Source organism: Capricornis sumatraensis, chromosome 18 (assembly GCF_032405125.1).
Source record: "Capricornis sumatraensis isolate serow.1 chromosome 18, serow.2, whole genome shotgun sequence".
In the NCBI taxonomy this organism is placed as follows: Eukaryota; Metazoa; Chordata; class Mammalia; order Artiodactyla; family Bovidae; genus Capricornis; species Capricornis sumatraensis.
In genome coordinates, this window is record NC_091086.1 from 69101769 (window position 1) to 69123998 (window position 22230).

The 22230-nt window shown below is 41.3% G+C and overlaps 1 protein-coding gene across 1 annotated transcript in view; it reads right to left on the minus strand.

Annotated features, from left to right (window-relative positions):
• Positions 1–2958: 2958 nt before the first annotated feature.
• The window catches only part of MARCHF6 (membrane associated ring-CH-type finger 6), a 74611-nt gene continuing 55339 nt past the window's right edge, over positions 2959–22230 (minus strand). Inside the window, exons 21-26 of the mRNA XM_068990418.1 lie at positions 19386–19567; positions 17506–17640; positions 12297–12386; positions 10333–10465; positions 9255–9390; positions 2959–6580 (exon numbers count right to left, since the gene is read on the minus strand). Of these exons, the coding sequence (XP_068846519.1) occupies positions 6490–6580; positions 9255–9390; positions 10333–10465; positions 12297–12386; positions 17506–17640; positions 19386–19567 (767 nt within the window). The 3' untranslated portion in view covers positions 2959–6489. The remainder of the gene's footprint in view (positions 6581–9254; positions 9391–10332; positions 10466–12296; positions 12387–17505; positions 17641–19385; positions 19568–22230) is intronic.

Sequence of the window (22230 nt, forward strand, 5' to 3'; positions counted from 1 at the left end):
CTTGGATATTAACGTATGGCAAACAGCAAGTGCAAAGGTCCTGAGGTCTGACCTGTTCTGGAAAAGGGGAGGGTGCCTGGGGTATGGTAAACCCAATGGGTGGGGAGGATGGTGTGAACTGCCAAGGGTGTGAACCTGTGAAAAGTTCTCTTCTGATTGTGTCTATCTTCTAGCAGAAATAAGAATAAACATCAGCCAAAAGTCTGGGGGGAGGAGGAGGAGGAAGTGCTTTAAAGAGAATGAATGAAATGGTCCATTGGAGAGAATGTATGAACATACTACTTTTTAAAGTAGAACTGTAACTAACATGCAGCAAACTGCACAATTCGGTAAATACTGACATGTCAAACCAGAACTCCATCAATAGGGCAAACACATCCATCACACACACGCAGCCTCCCCGCCCCATTTCTTCATACACCTTTGAAGCCCCTCAAATCCCTCCTCGCCAAACCCCACTCCCACTGATCTGCTACTTCCAGATTTCTGTACATTTTCTAGAATTCTATATAAAGGAAAGCATACATTTTTTGTCTTTCACTCAACATAAGCATTTTGAGGTGTATCAGTGTTGTATACATGGATAGTGAATTGCTTTTTGTGGCTGAGCACTATTTCATTATATGAATAATCATTTATCCACTCACCTACTGATGGGCATGTGGGTTGTTGCCAGCTTTGGGTTATTACAAATAAAGCTACTATGAACATTCACGTACAACTCTTCAAATGGACTTTATATTTTGGCAAATAAATAGGAGTGTTAAGTACGTTTTAACCTTTTAAGAACTGTGCAGCTCTTTTCCAACGTGGTTGTACCATTTTACACTCCCTCCAGCAGAGTATGAGTTCCAGTTCCGCCACAACCTCATCAGGATGTGGGATGGTGTTTTTAATTTTAGTAATAGGCTAGGTATGGAGCAGTGTCTCGCTGTGGCTTTAACTTGCATTTTGTTGCCGTTCAATTGCTCAGTTCCATCTTGACTCTTTGCAGACCCCACGGACTGCAGCATGCCAGGCTTCCCTGTCCTCCACTCTCTCCCAGAGTTTGCTCATGTCCACTGAGTCCATGATACTATCTAACCATGCATTTTACTTATGGCTAATTCTGTTGAACATCTTCTCGTGTGCTGACTTATCACCTATATAGCCTCTCTAGTTAAGTATTAGTTTTGCCCATTTTTAAAATAGGCAAATAGATTTTACTGCTGGGTTGAAACTTCTTTACTCCAAATGCACTTCATCAGAAATGTTTGCAAATATTTTCTGCCACTCCATGACTTGTCTTCTTGTCCTCTAAACAGTGTATTTCAAAGAGCAGACTTCCTCAACTTTGATAAAGGCCAATTCATCAAACTTTTCTTCCAGGGATTGTGCTTTTGAGGTTGTAACCCAAGGACGAAGTTTCCCCTTTGTCTTCTAGAAGTTACAGTTTAGGGTTTTACATTTAGGACTGTAATCACTCCAAGTTACTTTTTGCAAATGTTAGGACATGGATCAATTTTTAATCTTGCATCTGGATGTCCAATTACTCTAGCACCATCTGCTCACTTTTGCACCTTTGTCAAAAACCAGCAGACCATGTGTGTAGGTCTATTTCTGGACTCTATTATGTTCCATCACACATTGGATTTGTGCAGCTAGCAGAAGGGACTGATCAATTTAAGCAAAGAATGAGTGAATGAATGGGGTTCCCAGGTATGAAGGATCTTGTCCTAAAGTTACAGAACAAACATGGAGGAGCAGAAAGGCTGGGGCACTGTTACCTATATATGTAAAGGAAGAAATTTCAAAAAGATGATGCTTAATGTACAGTGGGTTACTAGGTGTTGACATACGGACAGTTGTGTCACATGGGTCTGAGCGGAAGTCGACTGCACGAGGGTGTAGAGGAGCTGTGGGTGTGTGGGAGCAGGGGTGCTATGTACACACGACAGTAATGAAGGATGCAATCAACTCGTCACAGACTTCCCCAGGTGCATCCTTGCTCTGTGTTCCTCCCGGCGTTTTACTCATACCTGTAACAGAAACTTTTGCTCATTTTTTCCTGTTCTTTTCCATTCTAACTGGGCTCCATGAAGGTAGATCCCATATTTCATTCCGCTATGGTACTAACTACAGTGCTGGAAACAAAACATACACCACAGTAAAGGAGGGTCGGAAAAATAAATAAATAAATAAATGAGCGTCGGGTTGGGTGAGTGTTACCTCCTCAGACCCTTATGGCACTTGTGATGTGGGTTCCGTTTGAAGAGTGGCTGCAAGTCGCACCGTTGGGGGAGGGCACTGATGACCACTTACTGAGATTCAGCGCACAATATCCTCTGCTGTGAAATTTCAACTTCACAGCTTATACATACCCTGTGGGTCAAATAGCATTTCACCTACCACTACTGCATATAAAATACAGATACACTTGATTTTTTAAAAAAAATCATAGAAAAAAAAAAAAAAAAACTGAACCTAGGAAAAAAGGAATCTTGTCACAAAGGGCACTTTAGTAACCCTCACTGCGGTCCTTTTTCTCCGATACACATGATCAGTATGTGAGGTAGACTTGACTGGCTTCTTCCATCCAGCTCTCCACTAAGAGCCCACCTGGGGAAGCTTCATGCTGGGACCCTGCAATGAAGGCACAGAGCTGGGCTTCACTATTCCTGGTGAGGATGGTCTGTAATCACGGTGGAGGGAGAGGCAAGGAGGGAGGGAGGATGTACCTTCTGCAACTACACTTTTAAATTCACCCTTAAAACAGAATGGAGGGGCTCTAATCATATGTAGTTTGAGTTCTGTCTTCCATAATTATTATATTTTCAATGGTCTGGATTATCTGCCTCTGCCAACTAATAGTGCACATTTCTGTAATTCTGAAGCAACCATGCCACAAAGCAAAAATAAACGAACCAAAAAGCTAGGCTACAACTAACAGTTTTATTCAATTTTGTTCTCTCCACTCAGAAGGCAACAAAGGACCACATAAAAAAGGGAGCACTTTATGTACACATAAAGTTGGTCTGTGTATCTGTGTTTAGTAGAAAACTGACATCCCAACTATGTAAATGTTCTATTTATTGAGCTTCTACAACAGTCATTTCTAGGCCCTATGGTCATTACATTTTCATTTAAGGTACTAATTTCATGACTACAAAATGAGGCACTCACACAAAACAGATGGGAATGAAAACAGATATATCCTATCTTCATGTTGCATTAAATGCCCAAGATATTGTTGGGGATCATCTGAAAGAAGCCCTTATTTACTCATGATGGCTGTTTTTTAAAAATGACAGAGGGCGGTAACGGACTGAAAGGAAAAACACCTGACTGCAGGGCACGTTAATGAAGAAGACACAAGGAAGTTAGAGAATCTTCACAGGTCAGACTTCTCCTAGTACCTCTGTGCTAAGACATTTGTTTTCTTCTTGAAGGCGACTAAACAGGTAACATTCTTAAGGAGTATTTTAAACATAATCATTTAATTTTACAATATAAAAAATTTATCACAGTAAGAGAGCTTAAAATGTTCAGTCCTGAAAATGAGAATAAGTAGCTTACATGAACATTTTTAAAAATGCCAATGTTCTTACGCTGGTGCAACATTCTTCAGAGTAAGTAAATGAGTGAGTAAGGGTGTGTGTGTTTTAAAAAGTCATTAATTCAACCTAAATTCAAGAATTACACTTTAATAGTAGCATTTTGCCAATACAGAAAGGACATACCATCTAGGATCAAATCATCTGAGAAAAAGTTATTCTCTATTACTTGAATAAAGGAAAGAAAAAACACAACACAAGAATCCACAGTAATAAGAGTTATATTAAATGTTGAAATAAAAATTACTTTTCATTTACATCTGGAATTGAGATGTCCAATCTCCATTGTTTTTCCAGAGAACGAACAGGAAAAAAAAAAATCACCTAAAAACATGGAGCTTTTTTAAGGCTAGGTATACACAAACTTCACATTGGCATTTTTTTCTTCAGCTTTCATCTCAACTATTAGTACTTAATAGTAGTTTAAAAATCAAACATAATTTGCTAATAATGAACAACTGCACACTTCATACTGTGACCATTTGATAACTGGTCATGTAAAACTAACCCCAAAATGTTGATTTGTCTTCAATTTATAAACAGGGAAAATAAAGCAAAAAGATCTTTCCTAATGAACTTCCTTGAAGACAGTTTTAGCCCAATCTAAAATGATGCAGAACTAGACTATTTTTTTTTTAATTCTACATGAAGAAGGGTAGCAATACTAGCACTTTCTGAACTAGAAGTTTAAACATTTATAATACTATTAGTTAATAATAAAATCTTGATGCTACCCAAGTAAATAGTATGCCAGCAAATGCTTTCCTCATGAAAGTATTCACCTCACTGAAAACAACAGGACAAAGCACAGATGAAACCCAGGGGAGACCCTTAAGTAAGAGAAGACAAAGGGATCTGCCAGTGAGATGGAGGGCAACTTTTTGGCCATTCTTTTTTTCTTTTTTTTTTTTTTAACAAAATATCTGATAAGATTCATTTAAAATTTTGTAGAGTAACAATTTTTATCTATTGTGGTATCTGTCTAGATTTCTTTCTGGCAAGACAGATAAACGTGTTCCAATAACTTTGTATCAAGATCTACAAATTCTCTGAAAAATTTAAAAAGAAACAAAATTAACATAATTAAAGTTATATGCCCAATTTGATCATATTTTTCCCCCAAAGAGAACAATTTATATAGACATATACCATAACAAGTAGCATTATGTTTTTAAAATGCTAATTTTTACAGTAGGACTAGATGTCTAAGTGAAGGTAGGGCTAGCAAAGACCTTATTTCAAACATGAGAAAGGGCCACCACCAAGTGTGGAAACTGTAACACTGAGTCCTATGTCAAGCTTTTTCTTTTTTTGATACTGATGTTTTAAAGTTCTCACTTACCACTTCAGGAAAAATTGCTGAAATATGAAACAATCAGAACCTGGTGCTTTTGATTTTGGTAGCTTATGTTTGGCTGACTCTCATACTTTAGAAATCCTTGGATTTAAGCCTATGGGTTTTAATACTATATGGAAACTCTTTTATGGTTTTTTAAGACCTTTGCTGACCATTTTCTCTGAGAACTTCTAAGTTATCATTCATAAAACAAACACTCCCCTTACAATATACCATCACCGTCAAACACTGGGATCACAGGCCCGACCATTCTCTCTCTCCATCTCTCACTTGAAGCTTTGGTTATACAGGAAAACCAAGTCTCTAAGTGCTCTGCCTTCTGAGATTTTACAGCATGCTTCCAATGAGATACACTCTGCACTCCTATGTTAAAAGGCCAGCGTGGCCAGCTTCCTCCTGGTCAAACAAAACCAAGCTGATTTCACTGATAAGTTTTATTCTGTAAACAAAAAGCTTCAAAAACTTTGGAGAAAAGCACTGGCCCTAATCCTCACCCAGGGACATGCTTGCCAGTGGGACCTGGGGCTCCAGCCAGTCTCCTCTAATCTAAGCCCACAATCTAATGCTGTCAACCTAAGACCACAAACCCTGGCTACCCTGGACAGACATGCAGTATGTCCTTATTCCAGGAAGATGTAGGGTCACTGGTGATGTAATTTTCTTAAGATTTATGATCTTGAGTGACTCCTGGCCACTGCTGCCAAAAGGACAGCTGTGTGTGGGAAAGGGAAATTGGGGGACCCAAGGAAAAAACTTTTGGACTTTTGTTTTTCCTCTTAAGTATAGACATGCCCCTAACAAACACAAAACCCCTACTCCCGATGCTGATCACTAGGAATATTAAATTATCAAAATTAAAAATAATTTCCTCACCTAGCACAAGATACTATACAATATTACAAACACAGACACATGAAAAAAAATCAGGCAGTAGAAAATGTACAACAGCTTTGGTGTTATACAAAATAACTTCCAAAAACGATTGACAGTGAAGCACAAGTTCATGTTTTCTTAGCACAGACACTCCACTGTTGATTTCTACTTGTTTCCTTTTACGTTCTTGGTAAGGTCTGAACAGCCAAGACACACAGAACGCACAGTTCACTTAAAAAGAACTGCTAGGAACACCAGGACATCGTGCTCCAAAAGACGTCATTAAAAAGGCTGCCTCTGCACTACAGCTCTGTGGCACATTTCCTGTCAAGATCACAGCAGGTCCAAAATAAAGTGACAACTAGATTTAATAAATTAATATACATTTTGTTTAAAGATGTACAATGCACATTCTGTTTAATCCAGGGCTCTAGGGTATCCAGGAACTTCTATTTACACATGTACAGACCTCGGACAGCAGTGATGTCAGAAGATGCAAGGGCGGCAGGGTCTCGCTGCTGCTCGCTGAGTGCTGAGCACACAAGTCAAAGACACCTAACTTAAAAACAATGCTGAGAGATCACTGGGGAAATCTCCAGAGAGAGAAGTCCACAAAAAAGGACATGTGAAGGCAAGGGGAAGGCCAAGGTAGTGGAGACAACCACTTTATTCCTGGGACGACTGTGGAGGTGGTGGTGACGTGCCTTGTTTGCCGGATTTCCGTTCATAGTTCACGAGGCGCTGGCCCACAAGGTACCTGGGTTGTAAAAACAGGGTGGTTACTCTCTTCTGTCATCTTCCTTACTAAACATCCTTCCTCGGGGTAGCCAGTGATACATTTTTAAAAATGTAAATCAGATCACTTCACTCCCTCTTAGAATCCTTCAATACTTAGGGAGGTAGAATGGGGGGTCTAGAATGACCACAAGCACAAAAGCAGGCATTTCATAGCAAGCCATGGGGCTTACAGGAGACAGAGACGCACAGGTCAGTGGCCTCAGATGCTGTGCGATGGAGAATACACTCTGGTCCACAGACCAGGGGCCCTCAGAAACTGAGCCCTGGAGGCCAGAGGTAGGTAAGGTCAAGTCAACTTTCTCAGGGGATTTATGTCTTACAGATCATATTTTACAAAACAGGTAAGTGGATAGATCTGAAGAAATGGACTGCAATATCACCAGGAAGCTGGGTAGGGAGGAGAGTCAAACTCTGAAAAGCTCCAGCTCTAAAGAAAAGGAGAAATCAAAAGGCAAAGTTTTCAAGGAGGTCCAACAGAGAAGTGTGTGTGCAGGGGACTGACAGAAGGTAGGAGCTTATGGTTCAAGAAAGAAGACTAACTGTCCGTAACCTGTGCGATGTGGCGGCAGGGAGGTGACGGCAGATGGAGCAGGGCTGCAGAGACGGAGATGGAAGTTCCTGCGGCTGGAGTGATGAGGCTGGAGTCCCCATCAGGATGGCGTCCCCGTAACAATGCAGGGGCTGGGGAGGAGGGGCAGGAACATGCCTCTCCTGGAGGCTGACCCCAGGAGACGAGTGGGTGCAAAGCTGATGGCAACAAGCTGGGCCAGGGGTCGAGAACAAGTGCACCCGCTTGGAGTCAGCAACAGAGATCCAGAAGTGCCCAGCAGGACTTGACACAACGGTGTGTGAAAGTGGGAGAGGGAAGCCAGCCCATGACAGGGTGCTGGGCACTGCTGCAGCCAGCAGCAAGCACGCAAAAGCCCAGGGAACGGAGGCCTGGCACGTGCTGAGGACTCAGGACTCAGCAGCTTTTCTTTTTCACCATGATCTTCTCTACCCTGACTTCCATCTATCACTCTTCTGCCAACACATATGCTGCACAAGGTACTCTGGCAGTTTATGCCAAGGAGCTGATTAAAAACATTCCACTAATCCTACAGCTTCTTTGTCACGAGCTCACTGTTTAATCCCTTTTCTTTTTGTCCTCCTGATATTCTTTCTGAAGGTAACCATTCCTTATCCCACTGTTCCCCAACCAAACAGTGTTTTTTCAAACTGTGAGGATTTAGTAAATGTTTTAGACAATGCCAACCTAGTAATATCTGACATAATCCACAGGGCACTACCGGACACACACCTGAAGTTCAAACCATATCAAGATATCAAGCACAGAGAGAAAAGCAAAGTAAACTTGCCCAGGACCCAAAAAGTAGGGGCAGAAAAAGAAGACTCTGAGCCCACAGGCAGTCTTGGTACCCACCCGGCCCCCCCACCCCACCCCCCCACCCCCCGGCAGGCACACTTAGCGCCTCCCAGGGACCAAGCCCTGAGACATGCACTGTGAATGTACACTGCGAACAGAACGTGGCCTCCATGGAGCCTGCAGCTCAATGGTTTCCTGCACGGAGAGACAAAGGGGAAAGACAACAGAGGGCGCTGGGCTGCGGGCAGCTCCTGAGAGTGTGTCTCCTGTGTGTTACTGCAGTATTACTGCACTGCCAAGACAGGGGAGGTGAGAAAAACTTTCAGCACTGAAATCGCCCTCCCCATTCTTTCATGGTTGACAGAACTTAGACTCTGACTCCCTAAGAGGTCTAGTGTTTATCATCATCAGTAAATGATTTGGAGAAGCCCTGAACACTCTAGATTTCACTCTTTAAAAAGTTACTCTTAAGTAAGAGTCCTCAGAGTAACAAGGTGACCAAATAATCTGTTGTCCAAAGCTGGCTCTCACGACTGAACAGGGGCAGGTTGGGGGCGGGGGGGTGGGGGTGGCGGCTGCTAACAAAGACTTGAAGGCGCACATGCAAACTGGGAGGATGGAGAATGACAGACGCACTTCCTGTGAGATGCCGTTAAAGCAGAAGAGGATTCCGCCTTCCAGCAGGACACGGAGGGTCAAAGGGCTGTTACCCCAGAAGGGGTTTTCATCGACTGTCCTCAGTTTCGCGGAGGGCAGGTGGCAGCGTCTCCTCAAAACAGAGTGCGGCACACTTTAAAGCAACCTTGACCTCTTCTCTCAGCCACAGGCAGAGAAACCCACCGGCCTGTGGCTACAGGAGGGGCTTGGGCACAACTGCGATCTCCTAGAGTAGGTTTCTTTTTTTCTCTCTTTAGGTTTCTTATTTTTTATCTGAAACTACTTAATATACTGCCAGACTAAGACATCAGAAAACAGACTGAAAAGTATTTCAAATGGACATTAAAAAAATCTACCCCCAAAAACGAGTTTCAGTCTTTTTCATCTCCGGCAATAATTCCGTATTTTTAGTCACTTGATCCAAGCCAAATACTTAATAAATCTCTTTTTTCCTTTCTACACCCAACCTGTTAGCAAATCCTGTTCATTCTACCTCAAAATACATCCAGAATCTGAGCACTTTTCCCTCCTGTGATTTATCACATCAGACACAATAGTTAAGATACGTGACATTTTAACAAGGGCAGATAAACCAATAGTCTGGACTTACTTGTCATTTTTAATATGTTCATAAAGGCGCTTAAACTGGCGGACCTGGAAGGACAAAATTCCCATCAACACCACAACCATCAGCAAAAATGGATAAATCCGCCGATGGACCAAATTTTGCATTTCCGCAGTAACACCTGTAAAACCAAACAGAGGAGAACTCTTAAGTATATATACAGTGTACACAGAAAGACAGTGAAATGAAAATACATCCCTTCCCTAAGAAGAGGCACGGGGAGCTTAACTGAAACTCATCCTGTACGACCCAGAGTGAGGCCAGGAGTGCCTGGGGCCAGTCCTAGCCAGAGGAGGAGCCCTGTGAACTACCCCCGGAGCTAGACTGTGCTCTGAATGCCACAGAGCAACCAAAGAAAGCATGTTCACCAGAAAGTCTTGAACAGTAAGACTTGGTCTTCTGAAAAGTCATCGTGGCTGCAGTGTGGAGAATGAGTTAGTGGTAGAGGGTTCTGAGCAGGGAAACCCAAAAAGGAGACGGCTGAGGTTGCAGTGAGAGCCGATCTCTGTCTCAATAGGAGGCAGGCAAGGGCACAGATGAGAGAACGGGTTCCCGGGGTCAGATCAGCAGCACTCAGAAGCCAGCTGAGTCAGAAGAGCAGAGAGCCTCAGGTGACATGTAAGACCTTCAAGGTCTCTGATTCATGCTACTTGTTGGAATGATAATAGGGGTAACTGAGAGAGGGAACTCAGTAGAAGAAAAATACCTGAAGGGGAAAACTGTCTATATTATTGAACATGTGCTTTAAGGTCGTGTGAGGCTTGTTCAGCATGTAACTACTAAGGTGCTATCTACATGTTCAAGTGTCACAAATGAGCATCTCCTCTTTGGTTTTTCTTTTATGCTAAAGATTTTTTTACGTTTCAATACTTTCTTACCTGCCTAGAGAAAAAAACTGTGACAGAGTTTTATTATCCTTATCTTGCCCTGACTAGTGAAATCTAAAAAAAAATAGTCTTTGAGAATCATTGTTTTAGCTGGATTTGTATTTACAATAAAGCGTTTGAAGCCAGGTAACCTCATATTGGAAGGGACAAGAATGTACTGATGTGGATAAACCCACCGAGTAAAGGAACGATGCCGGACGCGATGACGTAAGGTACACACAGGGAAAGCAAGAGCACAGAGATCACTGGCGCTGCCAGTTTCCGAACGATGTACTGAAGGTCAATGTTCCGGATGCCATTTGCGTAAACCTGAAACACAGGGGATGGGTGAGAGCCACTACAGGAGACAAAATTCCTCCAGGCTAAAGGGCGATCTCTACTGCAGCCAAGCCACGGGGCAGGACCTACCAGCCCAAACGGATTCAAGGTGGCTGTTTTTTTTCAGAAGGCAAATTCTGGAACACAACATAGGTGTGGGATCCACAAATTTTTAAAAGACATGCATTTACTTCCTAACACTTTGCAGTTAACTCTGCTAAGAGATGCAGTAGTAAGATCTAATCGAGAATAACAGCTATACTAGCTCTGTGCTATACAACACCAGGTCGCATCTGTAACATTAGCTGAAGACCACATAACTTGAAGTAACTTTATATATAAATTGTGTGAGAGTAAGCTGTGTTATTACTCAAGATTACATTCATGTTATCTGAATACAAGAAAACATTACAAATAGGAAGCATGTTTCTAAAGATCTAGTTATAAATCAAATTTGAACAAATCAAAAGCTATTTTATGTAACAATTCAGTACGAAAGAATGCTACAGAGAAATTTTTTTCAATTCAAGAATTTCTAAACTATTTCCATCACTTTATCTAGAAAGTTCTACTGAATAGTACTGCAGAGGAAAGAATGGATGGCAGTGGGGAGATCCTGGGAATAATGGAACATAAACATGGTGTGCAGAAGGGATCAAAACTGAAGAGCACTGTTTCCCCAACGCTCCAGCCTCTCCTGGCCCTCGACCACACAGTGTGGTGCGGCTCACTCCGGGCCCTGGGTCCCTCAGACACGGGCCAGAGCATCAGAATGTGAATGACACACAGGCTCCTCTGACCCCTTCAAAGTCCTTTTAACCCAAATGCATTTAAATTAATGCAGCAAAGCAGCTCATTGTTTCTCAACCATTAGACACATGTATGAGAAAGAATGCATCAGAGAGAAGATGTCATAAAGATCAACAATGTTTATTCTCCAAGAGGGTCAGGGCCTCACCTAGAACCTCTGAAAGTGAACTGGTCTGTACCCCTACAGTGAATGGATATGCTACCATGTACCCCACAATCCATCTCACTTCAGAATCAGCCCTCTCTTGAGAGACATATGCAAACACATACAATGGCTCTTCCCAGTCCCACAAATCTACCAGGTACAGGGATTTTTGGACTACTTTTTTGTGCATACTGGACTGAGAACTATTTCCTATACATCAAAAGGAGGTGTACCTTTAGGGCTACGAAACTGTAACACCTTCTTAATTTGGTGCTGCCCTAAGGACAAGTAGGTTGCTTCTAAGTCCATCCTCTAGGAAACCAAACTTAAAATAAATAAGTACCAAAATTTACTACATTGGTTATTTTGGAAGAAATCTTCCTAAAATGAATTATCCTACCTCCCAGCCTTATTATCAAAGTACAGAAGCACAACCTATCTCTTTCAAGGTTATCACCACAATGACCAAATTATCTGACAGTTCCATAATACAAAACTATCATAGGTGCTACATAGCTAGAATAGCTCTATTTTTTAAATCTATTCTTTTCCTGCCTTTTTCTTTATTGCCTTACACAATGACCTCTTTTCTCTACTGCAGGTTTACAAACCTGAATCCCTGCTCTAAAAAACAAAGAAAAGCACACGTGCTAAATTCTGCCTTTACTTTTGCTCAGGCATCTAGGTACTTTAAGCTACCAGTTAACTTCAGGTAAGGGAAATTTTAAGAGTAGTTGATGATAAGAGTAAAAGTGCCTTTCTCCTAAAAAAAAAAAAAATTATATATTCTCATTAAGGGAAATGTAGAAAACCTGAAGAGAAGTGGGAACATGGAAAATAAAGGGCCCATGAGTCAAACTTGCTTACCTGCTCAATTACAGTTTTCAGCCACCACTGAGGACCCATCAGTGTTATAGCTGCAATGATTTTGGCATGCAGGACTCCAAGTGCCCAGTCCTAGGGAATAAAAATCAATTAACAGGTTTTGTTTTTAGCAATAAACCCAACACAGAGGCTATACAATTTTCTTACATTATTTACTTCAAAACACAAGTTCTGTTGGATCAGTAACAATTTTATATAAGAGTAATAAGTACACTGGAAGAAAATTCAGGAAAGTTCAGTGCTTCTACCAAAACTCATTATCTCCCCCAGCCAACAAAAAAAAAAATCTGCATTATTTTCCCAAGAGAACTAAGAAAAGTCTTTACTTTAGTGGAGATCTCAATAAGCAAATAAATAAACCAGTGCCCTGCTTTTATTTCATCACACCATTCTTAGGCTATTCTATTGGTTTGGACAGGGAAGCCCTGTCTGACCTAAAGAAGCCATCCCGAGGGCTCAGAGCATTTTGAGCTGGTGCACTAGCACTTCTGCTGAACTGTTACTAGGACCCTCACTGCCACACGGAGCTCCTCAAGGGGGGCCTCCTGCCCACCCCCACTCTCCACCAGGCAGCCAAAGCGACTGCCACTCCCACCACCCAAGGAATCTCTTAAAAGTGCAAATCAGATCATCTAAAGAGCCTTCCCTGCTTACAACCCTAAACATAGCACACACAGTCCCTTCATAATCTGTTCTCTGTTTATCTTAAAATATCCATGTAAGTATCACATAACATTTAAATCTATTCTTACATAAAACTGAAACCTTTCCAGGGATGGCTGGAGTCCTCTGTGACCACCCGGCAGCAGTAACCACAGCTAACATCTGCTAAGTATCTTCTACATTGGTTTCCCTAGGCACCAACCAATTTCTATACGTGTTATGTCCCACAGGATATACGCAGTACCTGTTTTACATGGATTTTGCTCATACTGTTCTGTTCTGATTTTCCAGTTTGGTTGGCTTGTTTTCCAAAACATCTTCAAAACGGGGTGGGAGGCTGAGGCATGCACTGAACACCACTCTATCCTGACAGATGAATGACTGAATGACATTTTGTCTGGGTACAGGAAGTATGGTTTTTGTCCCTTTGATCTTAGTGGTCTCTAAACACCTTTCTACCTTCTACGGTTTCAGTGCTACAAAGTGCATTGCCAGTACGGTTCTTTTTGGAGCTTGTGATTTAATTCAGAAATTTTACCAAGATGTACCCAAATATGTGTTTTCCTCATCAATTTCCATTTCACCAAACCTGATAAGCTCCTTCAACCTACAGAGCAGTTCTTTTCTTCAATTCATTTAAGAATGTCTATTTCTGTGTCAATGTGGCCTTGTATTTTCGCACTGTAGAACCTATTTTCTGAGTGTTATTAAGTCTCCTGGCTGTATCCTCCACCTCTTCTCCCCTCAATCGCCTGCTCTTCAGTTGTGCACTAGGCATTGGTCTTCCAGATCTCCAGCCTGAGCCTTAATGGTGACTGGTCACATTTTTAATTCATTTACTGAATTTGTTTGAAATCCACGCTATAAAACACCATGACAATTTCTCTGTTTTATGGGTGCTGCTGTGTGTGCATTCACACATATCCTAATAGCCTGTTTTTATCTTCTATTTGGATGCTCACAGCTCTGCAAGCAGTTCCCCGACACTGGGCCTTTTCTTTCTGTGGCTCCTGGGCCCCTCCTTACATACAACAGTTGTTACTTTTCTCTGCAAGCTCAATGTGGCTCAGAGGCTCAGACTGAGAATAGCCTACAGGGCTGCAAAAGGATCTTTTAGCTCATTAGAGCTCTAGGGTAGCAAGCCAACAGCCTGCCAATGAGAACATGGAGAAAGCCTCTCTGCTTTTTCTCTATCCTTCCAGGCTCCAGGCAGAGAAGCTTCAACCCACCAGCTCAGCTCTCTTGTGGCCTTTGGGAGTCTAGAAGGCACCCAAGTGAAGTTAATGTTCACCTGGGCAGGAACACAGAACACTGAGGTTCCAGCTCTTTCAAATCCTTTGCTTTGCAGTTCTTTCCCACAAAACAAAACACACCACACTAGCTCCTCTGCTAGAATTCCAGAAGAGCCCACCCTCCCACAGAACAGCTCAGAGTCAAGGGTGAACAAAATGCAAGTTGTTCCTTCAAACTTTGGATTTTATCCAGCATATTAAGGATATCATGCTGTTGGCAACTTTCATCTATCCTAGACTCAAAAATGTATCTGAGAGCAAGCTGTATTAAAACATACAGCAGAACAAAAGCAAAAAATGAAACACACAGCTTGACTTCTTTTTAACTGCTGCACTGAATTCAAAAGGAAATATATATCAGATTCTATTTAGTCATTTTCTACTGATGGACATCCGGCTTGCTTCTAAGTTTTCTGACATCATAAAAACCACAGGATAGAAGAACAACCTTGTTCATGTCTCCTGCACACGTGTAAATATTTCTTTGCAGGTTTCTGGAAAGTGAAACTGATGGGTCACAACTTATAAGCATTCTTGAAACAGTAATTTCAACTACTCTGCCAAAGTCAGGATGTCAAACACCGTCAAGACCACCAAGAACACATATACAGGTGAACAAGCTGCATCACTACTCAACGCAGTGAGGCAGAACAGACAGTGGGGAGGACTCAGAGCCCTGAGTACGAGTGTCAGCAAAGGCTTAATTCTAGTTCTCTGGCCTGTGTGAAGTGCTCTGAGGAAAATTTAAGGGAGCAGGGCTTTGCTCTATTCCAGATGCTATTTAGAAAAGTAGCCCGCCAGGCTCCTCTGTCCATGGGGTTCTACAAGCGAGAATACTGGAGTGGGTTGCTGTGCCCTCCTCCAGGGGATCTTCCCAACCCAGGGATCAACCCCAGATCTCCTGCATTGCAGACAGATGATTTACTGTCTGAGCCACCAGGGAAGCCCATTAGAAAAGTCCTGGTAATCTATAATTTGATATTTTAATCAATCTTATCCAGAAGACAGGACAGACTGAGGCTAATAAAACTGTAGCTCGAAATGAAGGAGCAGCCAGGCATGGGCACGTTTAGTCATTTGTGTGGCCTGGACAACGCTCATGCTTTGCCTGCATTCAGACATGATTATGGGGGGCCTTAATTTTGTTGTGATCCCTCATGGTCAGAGTGGCAATATAATGCTGATGTTCCACCAAATGTTCATATCCAACAGGAGGCACAGCTCCTGGACTCGGGCTGTTCTGATGTTCTTAGTGCAGCGTGCCACACAACCTCAGGAGGCACAGTGCATCTGCTGGCCACATCTGCAATGATCACGCGGGTCAAGGCAGTGTCTGCTGACCCCTCCTCTATGAAGCTGTTTCCCTTTCGGGTATCAAGTAATCTGAAAGGTGACACTTTGTCACCATGCAAACAACCACTTCTGCACTGTAGTGGCCTTAAAACATGACCACAAATTCTTCTCCCATGGAGTGGTAGGGGGCTAGGGCCACTTCCCATAGATCTGAGCCAACTTGCGACTTGCTTGTACCCAGTAAGAGGCAGTGAAAAGCAATGTGCAGGACTTGTGAGAGGAGGCCATGAAAGCTGATGTAACCTCTGCCTTGTTGGTTGGGACACTCATTTCCCTGAAGTGCACTGGAAGAAGCCCAAGTATCTTGAGCCTCCAAGCTATAAAAAAGCTCAAATAGGTCCAGGGGCTTCAGCCAAGAGCCCAAATGAGGGGCAATGACCAGTGCCAGCCCTCACATGAGTGATGACATCTACAAATGATGTCAGCTAAAGCTGTCAAATCACACTCAGCCACTGAGTCTCCTACATGAGACCCCAGAGAAGTGAATCAGATATGAACAGATTACACCCTGGCTTAACTTCTGACCCACAGACTCTATGGACAGAATAAATGATTGTTTTAAGCCAGTAAGCCAGGGCTGTCAGGTAACTTGTTACTGCAGCACAGTAACCAAAGATCAACCCATCAACTTTCACCTGATGGGTTCAGTATTCACTGACAATCCCAGGAATCAATTATTTTAATTATTGCAAAATAATTATTTTCCTAATTAATTCCCTTAATTCCTCTATTTTTCATAGATGCTATTATTCTGTGAAAAACAGCTTTCCTTCAGTCCCTGATGCTATTACACTACACTGCAATTCAGCTCCTATAGGAAGGCATCACATACACCTAACAATTTCCCATTTTTGCTCACTTTCACTCAGGTTCTAACCTACGAGCAGTGTCCCCTGTGTGTGCTGTCTCACTTCAGGGCCTGCCCACTCGTTCCTTCCTGGAATACACTTCTTTTCTCGCCCACTCCTCTGCACTCTACTATGTTGTCCTGGACATCATTTCTACAGAAAACCGTACGTGAACCCCCCCAGCTGGATGAGTACCTCGCCCCCTAATGCTGTGCTCCTCACGCATGCCCCACCACAGCACTGTCTACCGGTCTTTCCCACCAGCCTACAAGGTCCCTGCAAGTCCTCGCGTTAGCCTCGCTCCCATCTGAGTTACACCACACAGGGCCTGGGCACACATTAAAGCACTCGAATGTATCTGCTGCTAAATGAAGTTTACAGAAGTTCTTCATCAGGAAAGTAGACAAAATTCTCATCTCTGAAAAGTTTATTTTTAAAACAAAGCTGAAAAGGCTTTGAATGACTGAAGTCAATATCCACTCTTTCCCTAATCTCTCAAAAATTTGAGGTCTGTGATGTTAACTTCAGGCTCTAAGTATGACAGAAAAGTTAAATCTCTTTTTCCACGTGTATTTTAAGGCCTTTGCTATGACCTGCAGTTAACCTCAGAATGTTGTTTTTAATAAGCCTGTGACTCTTGTGGGGGAAAATGTGTAATTATTCAAGAATGTAGGTTATGACTTCAAGGCATCAACCTAACTAAAAGTGAAAAGACCAACACATTAGCTTGCATTTTTAAATATTAGTGAAGCCTATTTTAACTGATTTTAACTATTTAACTATTTTAACTGATTTAACTATCTTAACATGTTAACTGATAAAGTAAGGTATTACTTTACTTTACTTAGTTACTTTATACATGACCTGCATATTTCAAAAGGTAAAATGCATTATCTGATCAATTTTACAAGAGCTCCTACAATAGAAAAAATTAAGGAGTCCTTCTAAACAAGCTGCTTAAAATCACTTTAAACACCTGAGAATTTTTCTGATTCCAAATACAAAAGGAAATATGAGCAAAAGACATGCACTTACCTGCCACGGGTAAAAAAGAGGAGTCTGATCCAAAGGAACCCTCAGGGGAGCAACAATAACCAGCTCAAACAGAAGCCCCAGAAGAAGTGGGACCACCCCAGCCAGCAGCACTGCCACAATCACAGTCTTCATTATCTAGTGGGAGATGAAAGGCCACTGAGTTAAGACAGTCTCACTGACTTCTAGCCAAACACTTTATCTCACGTGAAGTTTATTCTTCTTTGACCTGACACCTAACAGAACAAATACATACCTTAAACAACTCACTTTTTATGTTACATGTTTAAATGAAATCTGAATGTATAACTACAAAAACTCAAGCTACTTAACAAAAGCATGAAATTACTACTAAACATATTACTATGTTGCTACAAACTTATCTTATTACATATATTAACCAAGTGACTGTGCTACTTTTCTCAATCTAAGTCTCAGGAATAGGCTTCTGTTTGTCCAAGAAGCTGACCAAGTCTCCACCCTCCGTCCTGGAGAGTTACTGCCAGTGTTTATCATCTCCCTGGTTGTTCCACGCCCCTGAGCCAATGGTGGCCCACTCACAGGCTGACCTGTGACCTCTGAGATGGACTGATATAGTTGACGCATTCTGCATAACCCTTGTTAAGGTAATTAACCAAGCTGATCAAATTAGCTGATCAAATTAGAGCAGTATGTTCTCAGGGAACTGAGGACTGTGGGAAGTCCTTACTTCTGTGGCAAGTTCAGTTCCCACAGAACTTACTGAGATGACAGAAACGACCTGTATCTGTGTTGTGCAAGATGGTAGCCGTTAGTCACATGGTTATTCTATTAGCACAGCTATAGAATTTGGACAAAGTGGCAAAATAGAAATTGGCACAAAAAGAAGGAATAGGTAACATGTAAGAGCCCCTATGAAATCCTGACAAAGAAATCAGTTTTAAAGTGGCCTTGATGTCCCTTTTTCTTAAGGGAGTCTCAGTAAGGACAGTTGTTTCAACATCAAGAGACTAAAACGGTGTGCATTAAGATACAGTAATTATTTCTTTACATAGCAATATGATGTGGAAGAATATCAAATGAAAACTGGTACTGTCTAGTTTCTCTATTTAAATATAGTTAAGTATCTCATTATCTACAGATGACACAGCAATCAAATCCCTCTATTCTTAATATACAATGAATCTCTTGTGGTTTTCTTTAAACATGAATATTAAATAGCTATTAAACTCCTAGTAAAATCAAAATAAAAATTCAGATACAAAACTAGAGTTGATTATACAAATGAAAAAGCATAAAGCAGTGACCTAAACATATTTATCAGTCATAATCAACATTATGATCAATCAATAAGTTGCCACTCTTAGACAATCATCTTACAATGACATTTTCCCCCACTCCTGTGACAACTAAGTTCTTTACTGAGAGTAATAATTCCCATTACCTACTATACTTTCACACTAGCCAGGACATTCTTGAATAACAACAGACTATAATTAAAAGAATCTCATTTATATAGATAACACTGACTGAAACCTGAAGTCAAGTTTTTATATATTAAAAGAATCAAATTTTAGAAAAAATGACTTTCAAGGAAATTTCTACTTAAACAAACTGATTTTAAATTCTACAGACTATCTTATGTCTCAAGGGCATTACTGGATCATTACTGGATCATTTTAATAGCATGACTTTCTTTTAACCCTCAGATATATCTGGACTGTATTTTTCAAAGTAAAACCAGAAAACTACTGCCTTAAAGCAATACTCCTTTTAATTCAAAAAATCAACTTTCTTGACACAATCAACACAGTGAAGAAACAAAGTGAAAAGATTTAAAGAAACCACTGAAAAACATTCACCACTGCTGTCAGACAGGACCAGTCTTGACTAGAAAGGCCTACCATGAGGGACCATTCCTTGACCTTCTGGAAGATCACTCTGCGTCCCTGTGGCATCCACGCCACGAGTACCGTCACTGCCCGGATAGTGAGCCAGCAAACATAGAGACCACAGGCAGCTGTGTAGAGCTCATGGATTTTGGCAGTCCCGGTCCAAAATGACATTAACCAACGGCCAGCAAATACTGAAAATACAAAGGCTGATCAATGAGACATGTGATCGTGCAAAAACAACTCTAATCTTGATGTCAATGTTGTACTACCAGTATTTTCAATTCTTTCAATCATTGTAAGTGATTATTAAAAAGACAGCATGTTTTGATGTATCAGTGTCTTCATTAAGAGCAAACAAAATAAAAACAAAACCCTCAAACTCTAAAGATAAAGTCATAACTTAAGATACAATCAAACCACAGCAAGTCATTGGGTACAAGCTCCCCTGTGACCTGGATGGCCACCTGCGAGGCCAACTGCTTATTCTCTGGGGACCGAAATGACTTGAGGAGCGGGGTGTTCTTGCTGTCTAGATCATCAAATGAAATGATTGTGCACGTAACAGGACACAAATGGAGAATATACTTTCTATTATTTGTGTTGTCAATATTTTTAATATTTAGCAACATTACAAGGAATTTAGAGTAACTTTCTTTCATTTAGCTCATTCATTAAGATAGAAAACTAAGCTTATTTTAATAAGAAGTGGGCACAACAAAAAAAGAATCTCACACTAATTTTCTCAGGAAAAAAATAAAATGAAACTTAGGAAATATGTGAAAGTTGTCTAAGGGATGGCCTCAAAGAGTTATTACAAATAAATTCCACAATGTACCCACAAAAATCTATCAGGCAAGATCATTTATATAATTTCTTCACATTGTTACTCCCTAATAAAGCTGGAAAGAAGACCAAGACCCCCTTTCCAGTGTCTCTTTCTCCTTGACACAGTAGTTATATGTTTTGTTTTGTTTTAAACTATCTGTTATTTTTGAATGTCTAAAAGGAACAAGTGGCTGGGTTAAACATTTTCCATACATTTTCTCATTAATCTTGCCAACAACCCTGCAAGCAGTAACGACCCTCCATTCTGAAGACTGAGAAACCAAGGCCCCTACCGAGGGCACACGAGGGTGGCGGCTGAAGGGGAACTCACGTTTACATGACCAAGATCATGCTCTGGATCACTGACCCACACTGTCTCCAATCCCAATCAAACCACCTCAACAGTCAAGTTTATAGGCCATAATGCTAATAATATTACAGACTTCTTTGCAGTATCACAAAACAGCTTGGGTATAAAGATAAGTAATTTTTAAAGACAAACACATGCAAATGTCACATGAAATAAACACATATGCTTGTTAAAGATTTAAAAGTATCACTGATAATTCTGTAAAAATGTCAAGCATTCTATATGTATATGTATTTCTACTCCAGCAAGGAGATTAAACCAGCCAATCCTAGAGGAAATCAGTCCTGAATATTCACTGGAAGGACTGATGCTGAAGCGCCAATAGTTTGACTACCTGGGGCTTCCCTGGTGGTACAGAGGTTAAAGCGTCTGCCTGCAATGTGAGAGACCTGGGTTCGATCCCTGGGTCGGGAAGATCCCCAGGAGAAGGAAATGGCAACCACTCCAGTATTCTCGCCTGGAGAATCCCATGGATGGAGGAGGAGCTTGCTGGGCTACAGTCCACGGGTCGCAAAGAGTCGGACACGACTGAGCGACTTCACTTTCACTTTCACTTGTGAAAAACTGACTCACTGGAAAAGACACTGATGCTGGGAAAGATTGAAGGCAGGAGCAGGGGAAGACAGAGGATAAGATGGTTGGATGGCATCACCGACTCAGTGGACATGAGTTTGAGCAAGTTCTGGGAGTTGGTGATGGAAGAGAAGCCTGGTGTGCTGCAGTTGATGGGGTCGCAAAGAGTTGGACATGACTGACTGACTGAACTGAACTGATTTTTACTCCAAAGTTTTTGTTCTGTTTTGGTTGGCTCGTTTTAAAAAATTTAAAGCTTTCTTTTAATTCTGTACTTCACATACTTCTAAAGTGTTTTTGAGAGGTTAGATTCGTTTCTAGTTTGTAGTAACTTAACGTTAGTTAAAATGTAGCTATAGGAAAGTAACCTGTGGGAAAACAGCATCCTCACCACCTTAAAGGTGTACTATGACAAGTATTTCTGTAATTAAACACAGCTGCATTCCTTCCCCCAGATGCTGGGACTGGATTAACAGGGAAGTATTTACTTAACAATCTTTAATGAGATTAAAGTACTTGTATTGCCAAATTCAAGTAATAAAACTGGATTTCTTTCCTTTGTTAACTTTTTAATATTTCTGATAAAAATGAAAACGGAACTTAAAAACCACAAAGCTGTCCAAAGTTCAAAAACTTAAGTTTTCTCAAAAATATGTTTATTTCACTGCACCTTCCCAGGTGGCACTAGTGGTAAAGAACCCACCTGCAAACCTAGAAGACATAACAGACGTGGGTTTGATCCCTGGGTCAGGAAGATCCCCTGGAGGAGGGCATGGCAACCCACTCCAGTATTCTTGCCTGGAAAAATCCCATGGACAGAGGAGCCTGGCAGGCTACAGTTCATAGGGTTGCAAAGAATCAGACACAACTCAAGTGACTTAGCAATGGTTAACCAGGCTTTGTCATTTTAACAGTTGAGATCTGAGTAGTGAACTCAGGAGCAAAGTTTTAACAGTCAAAAATCAGTGAAGAAACAGTTAAAACAAAAATTAAAAAAAAAACTTTATTTTTACCAGTTTAAGGTAAATCACAACTCTTACACAAATCAGAAAATAATTTTTTTAAGAAACCTCACTTGAAATTAAC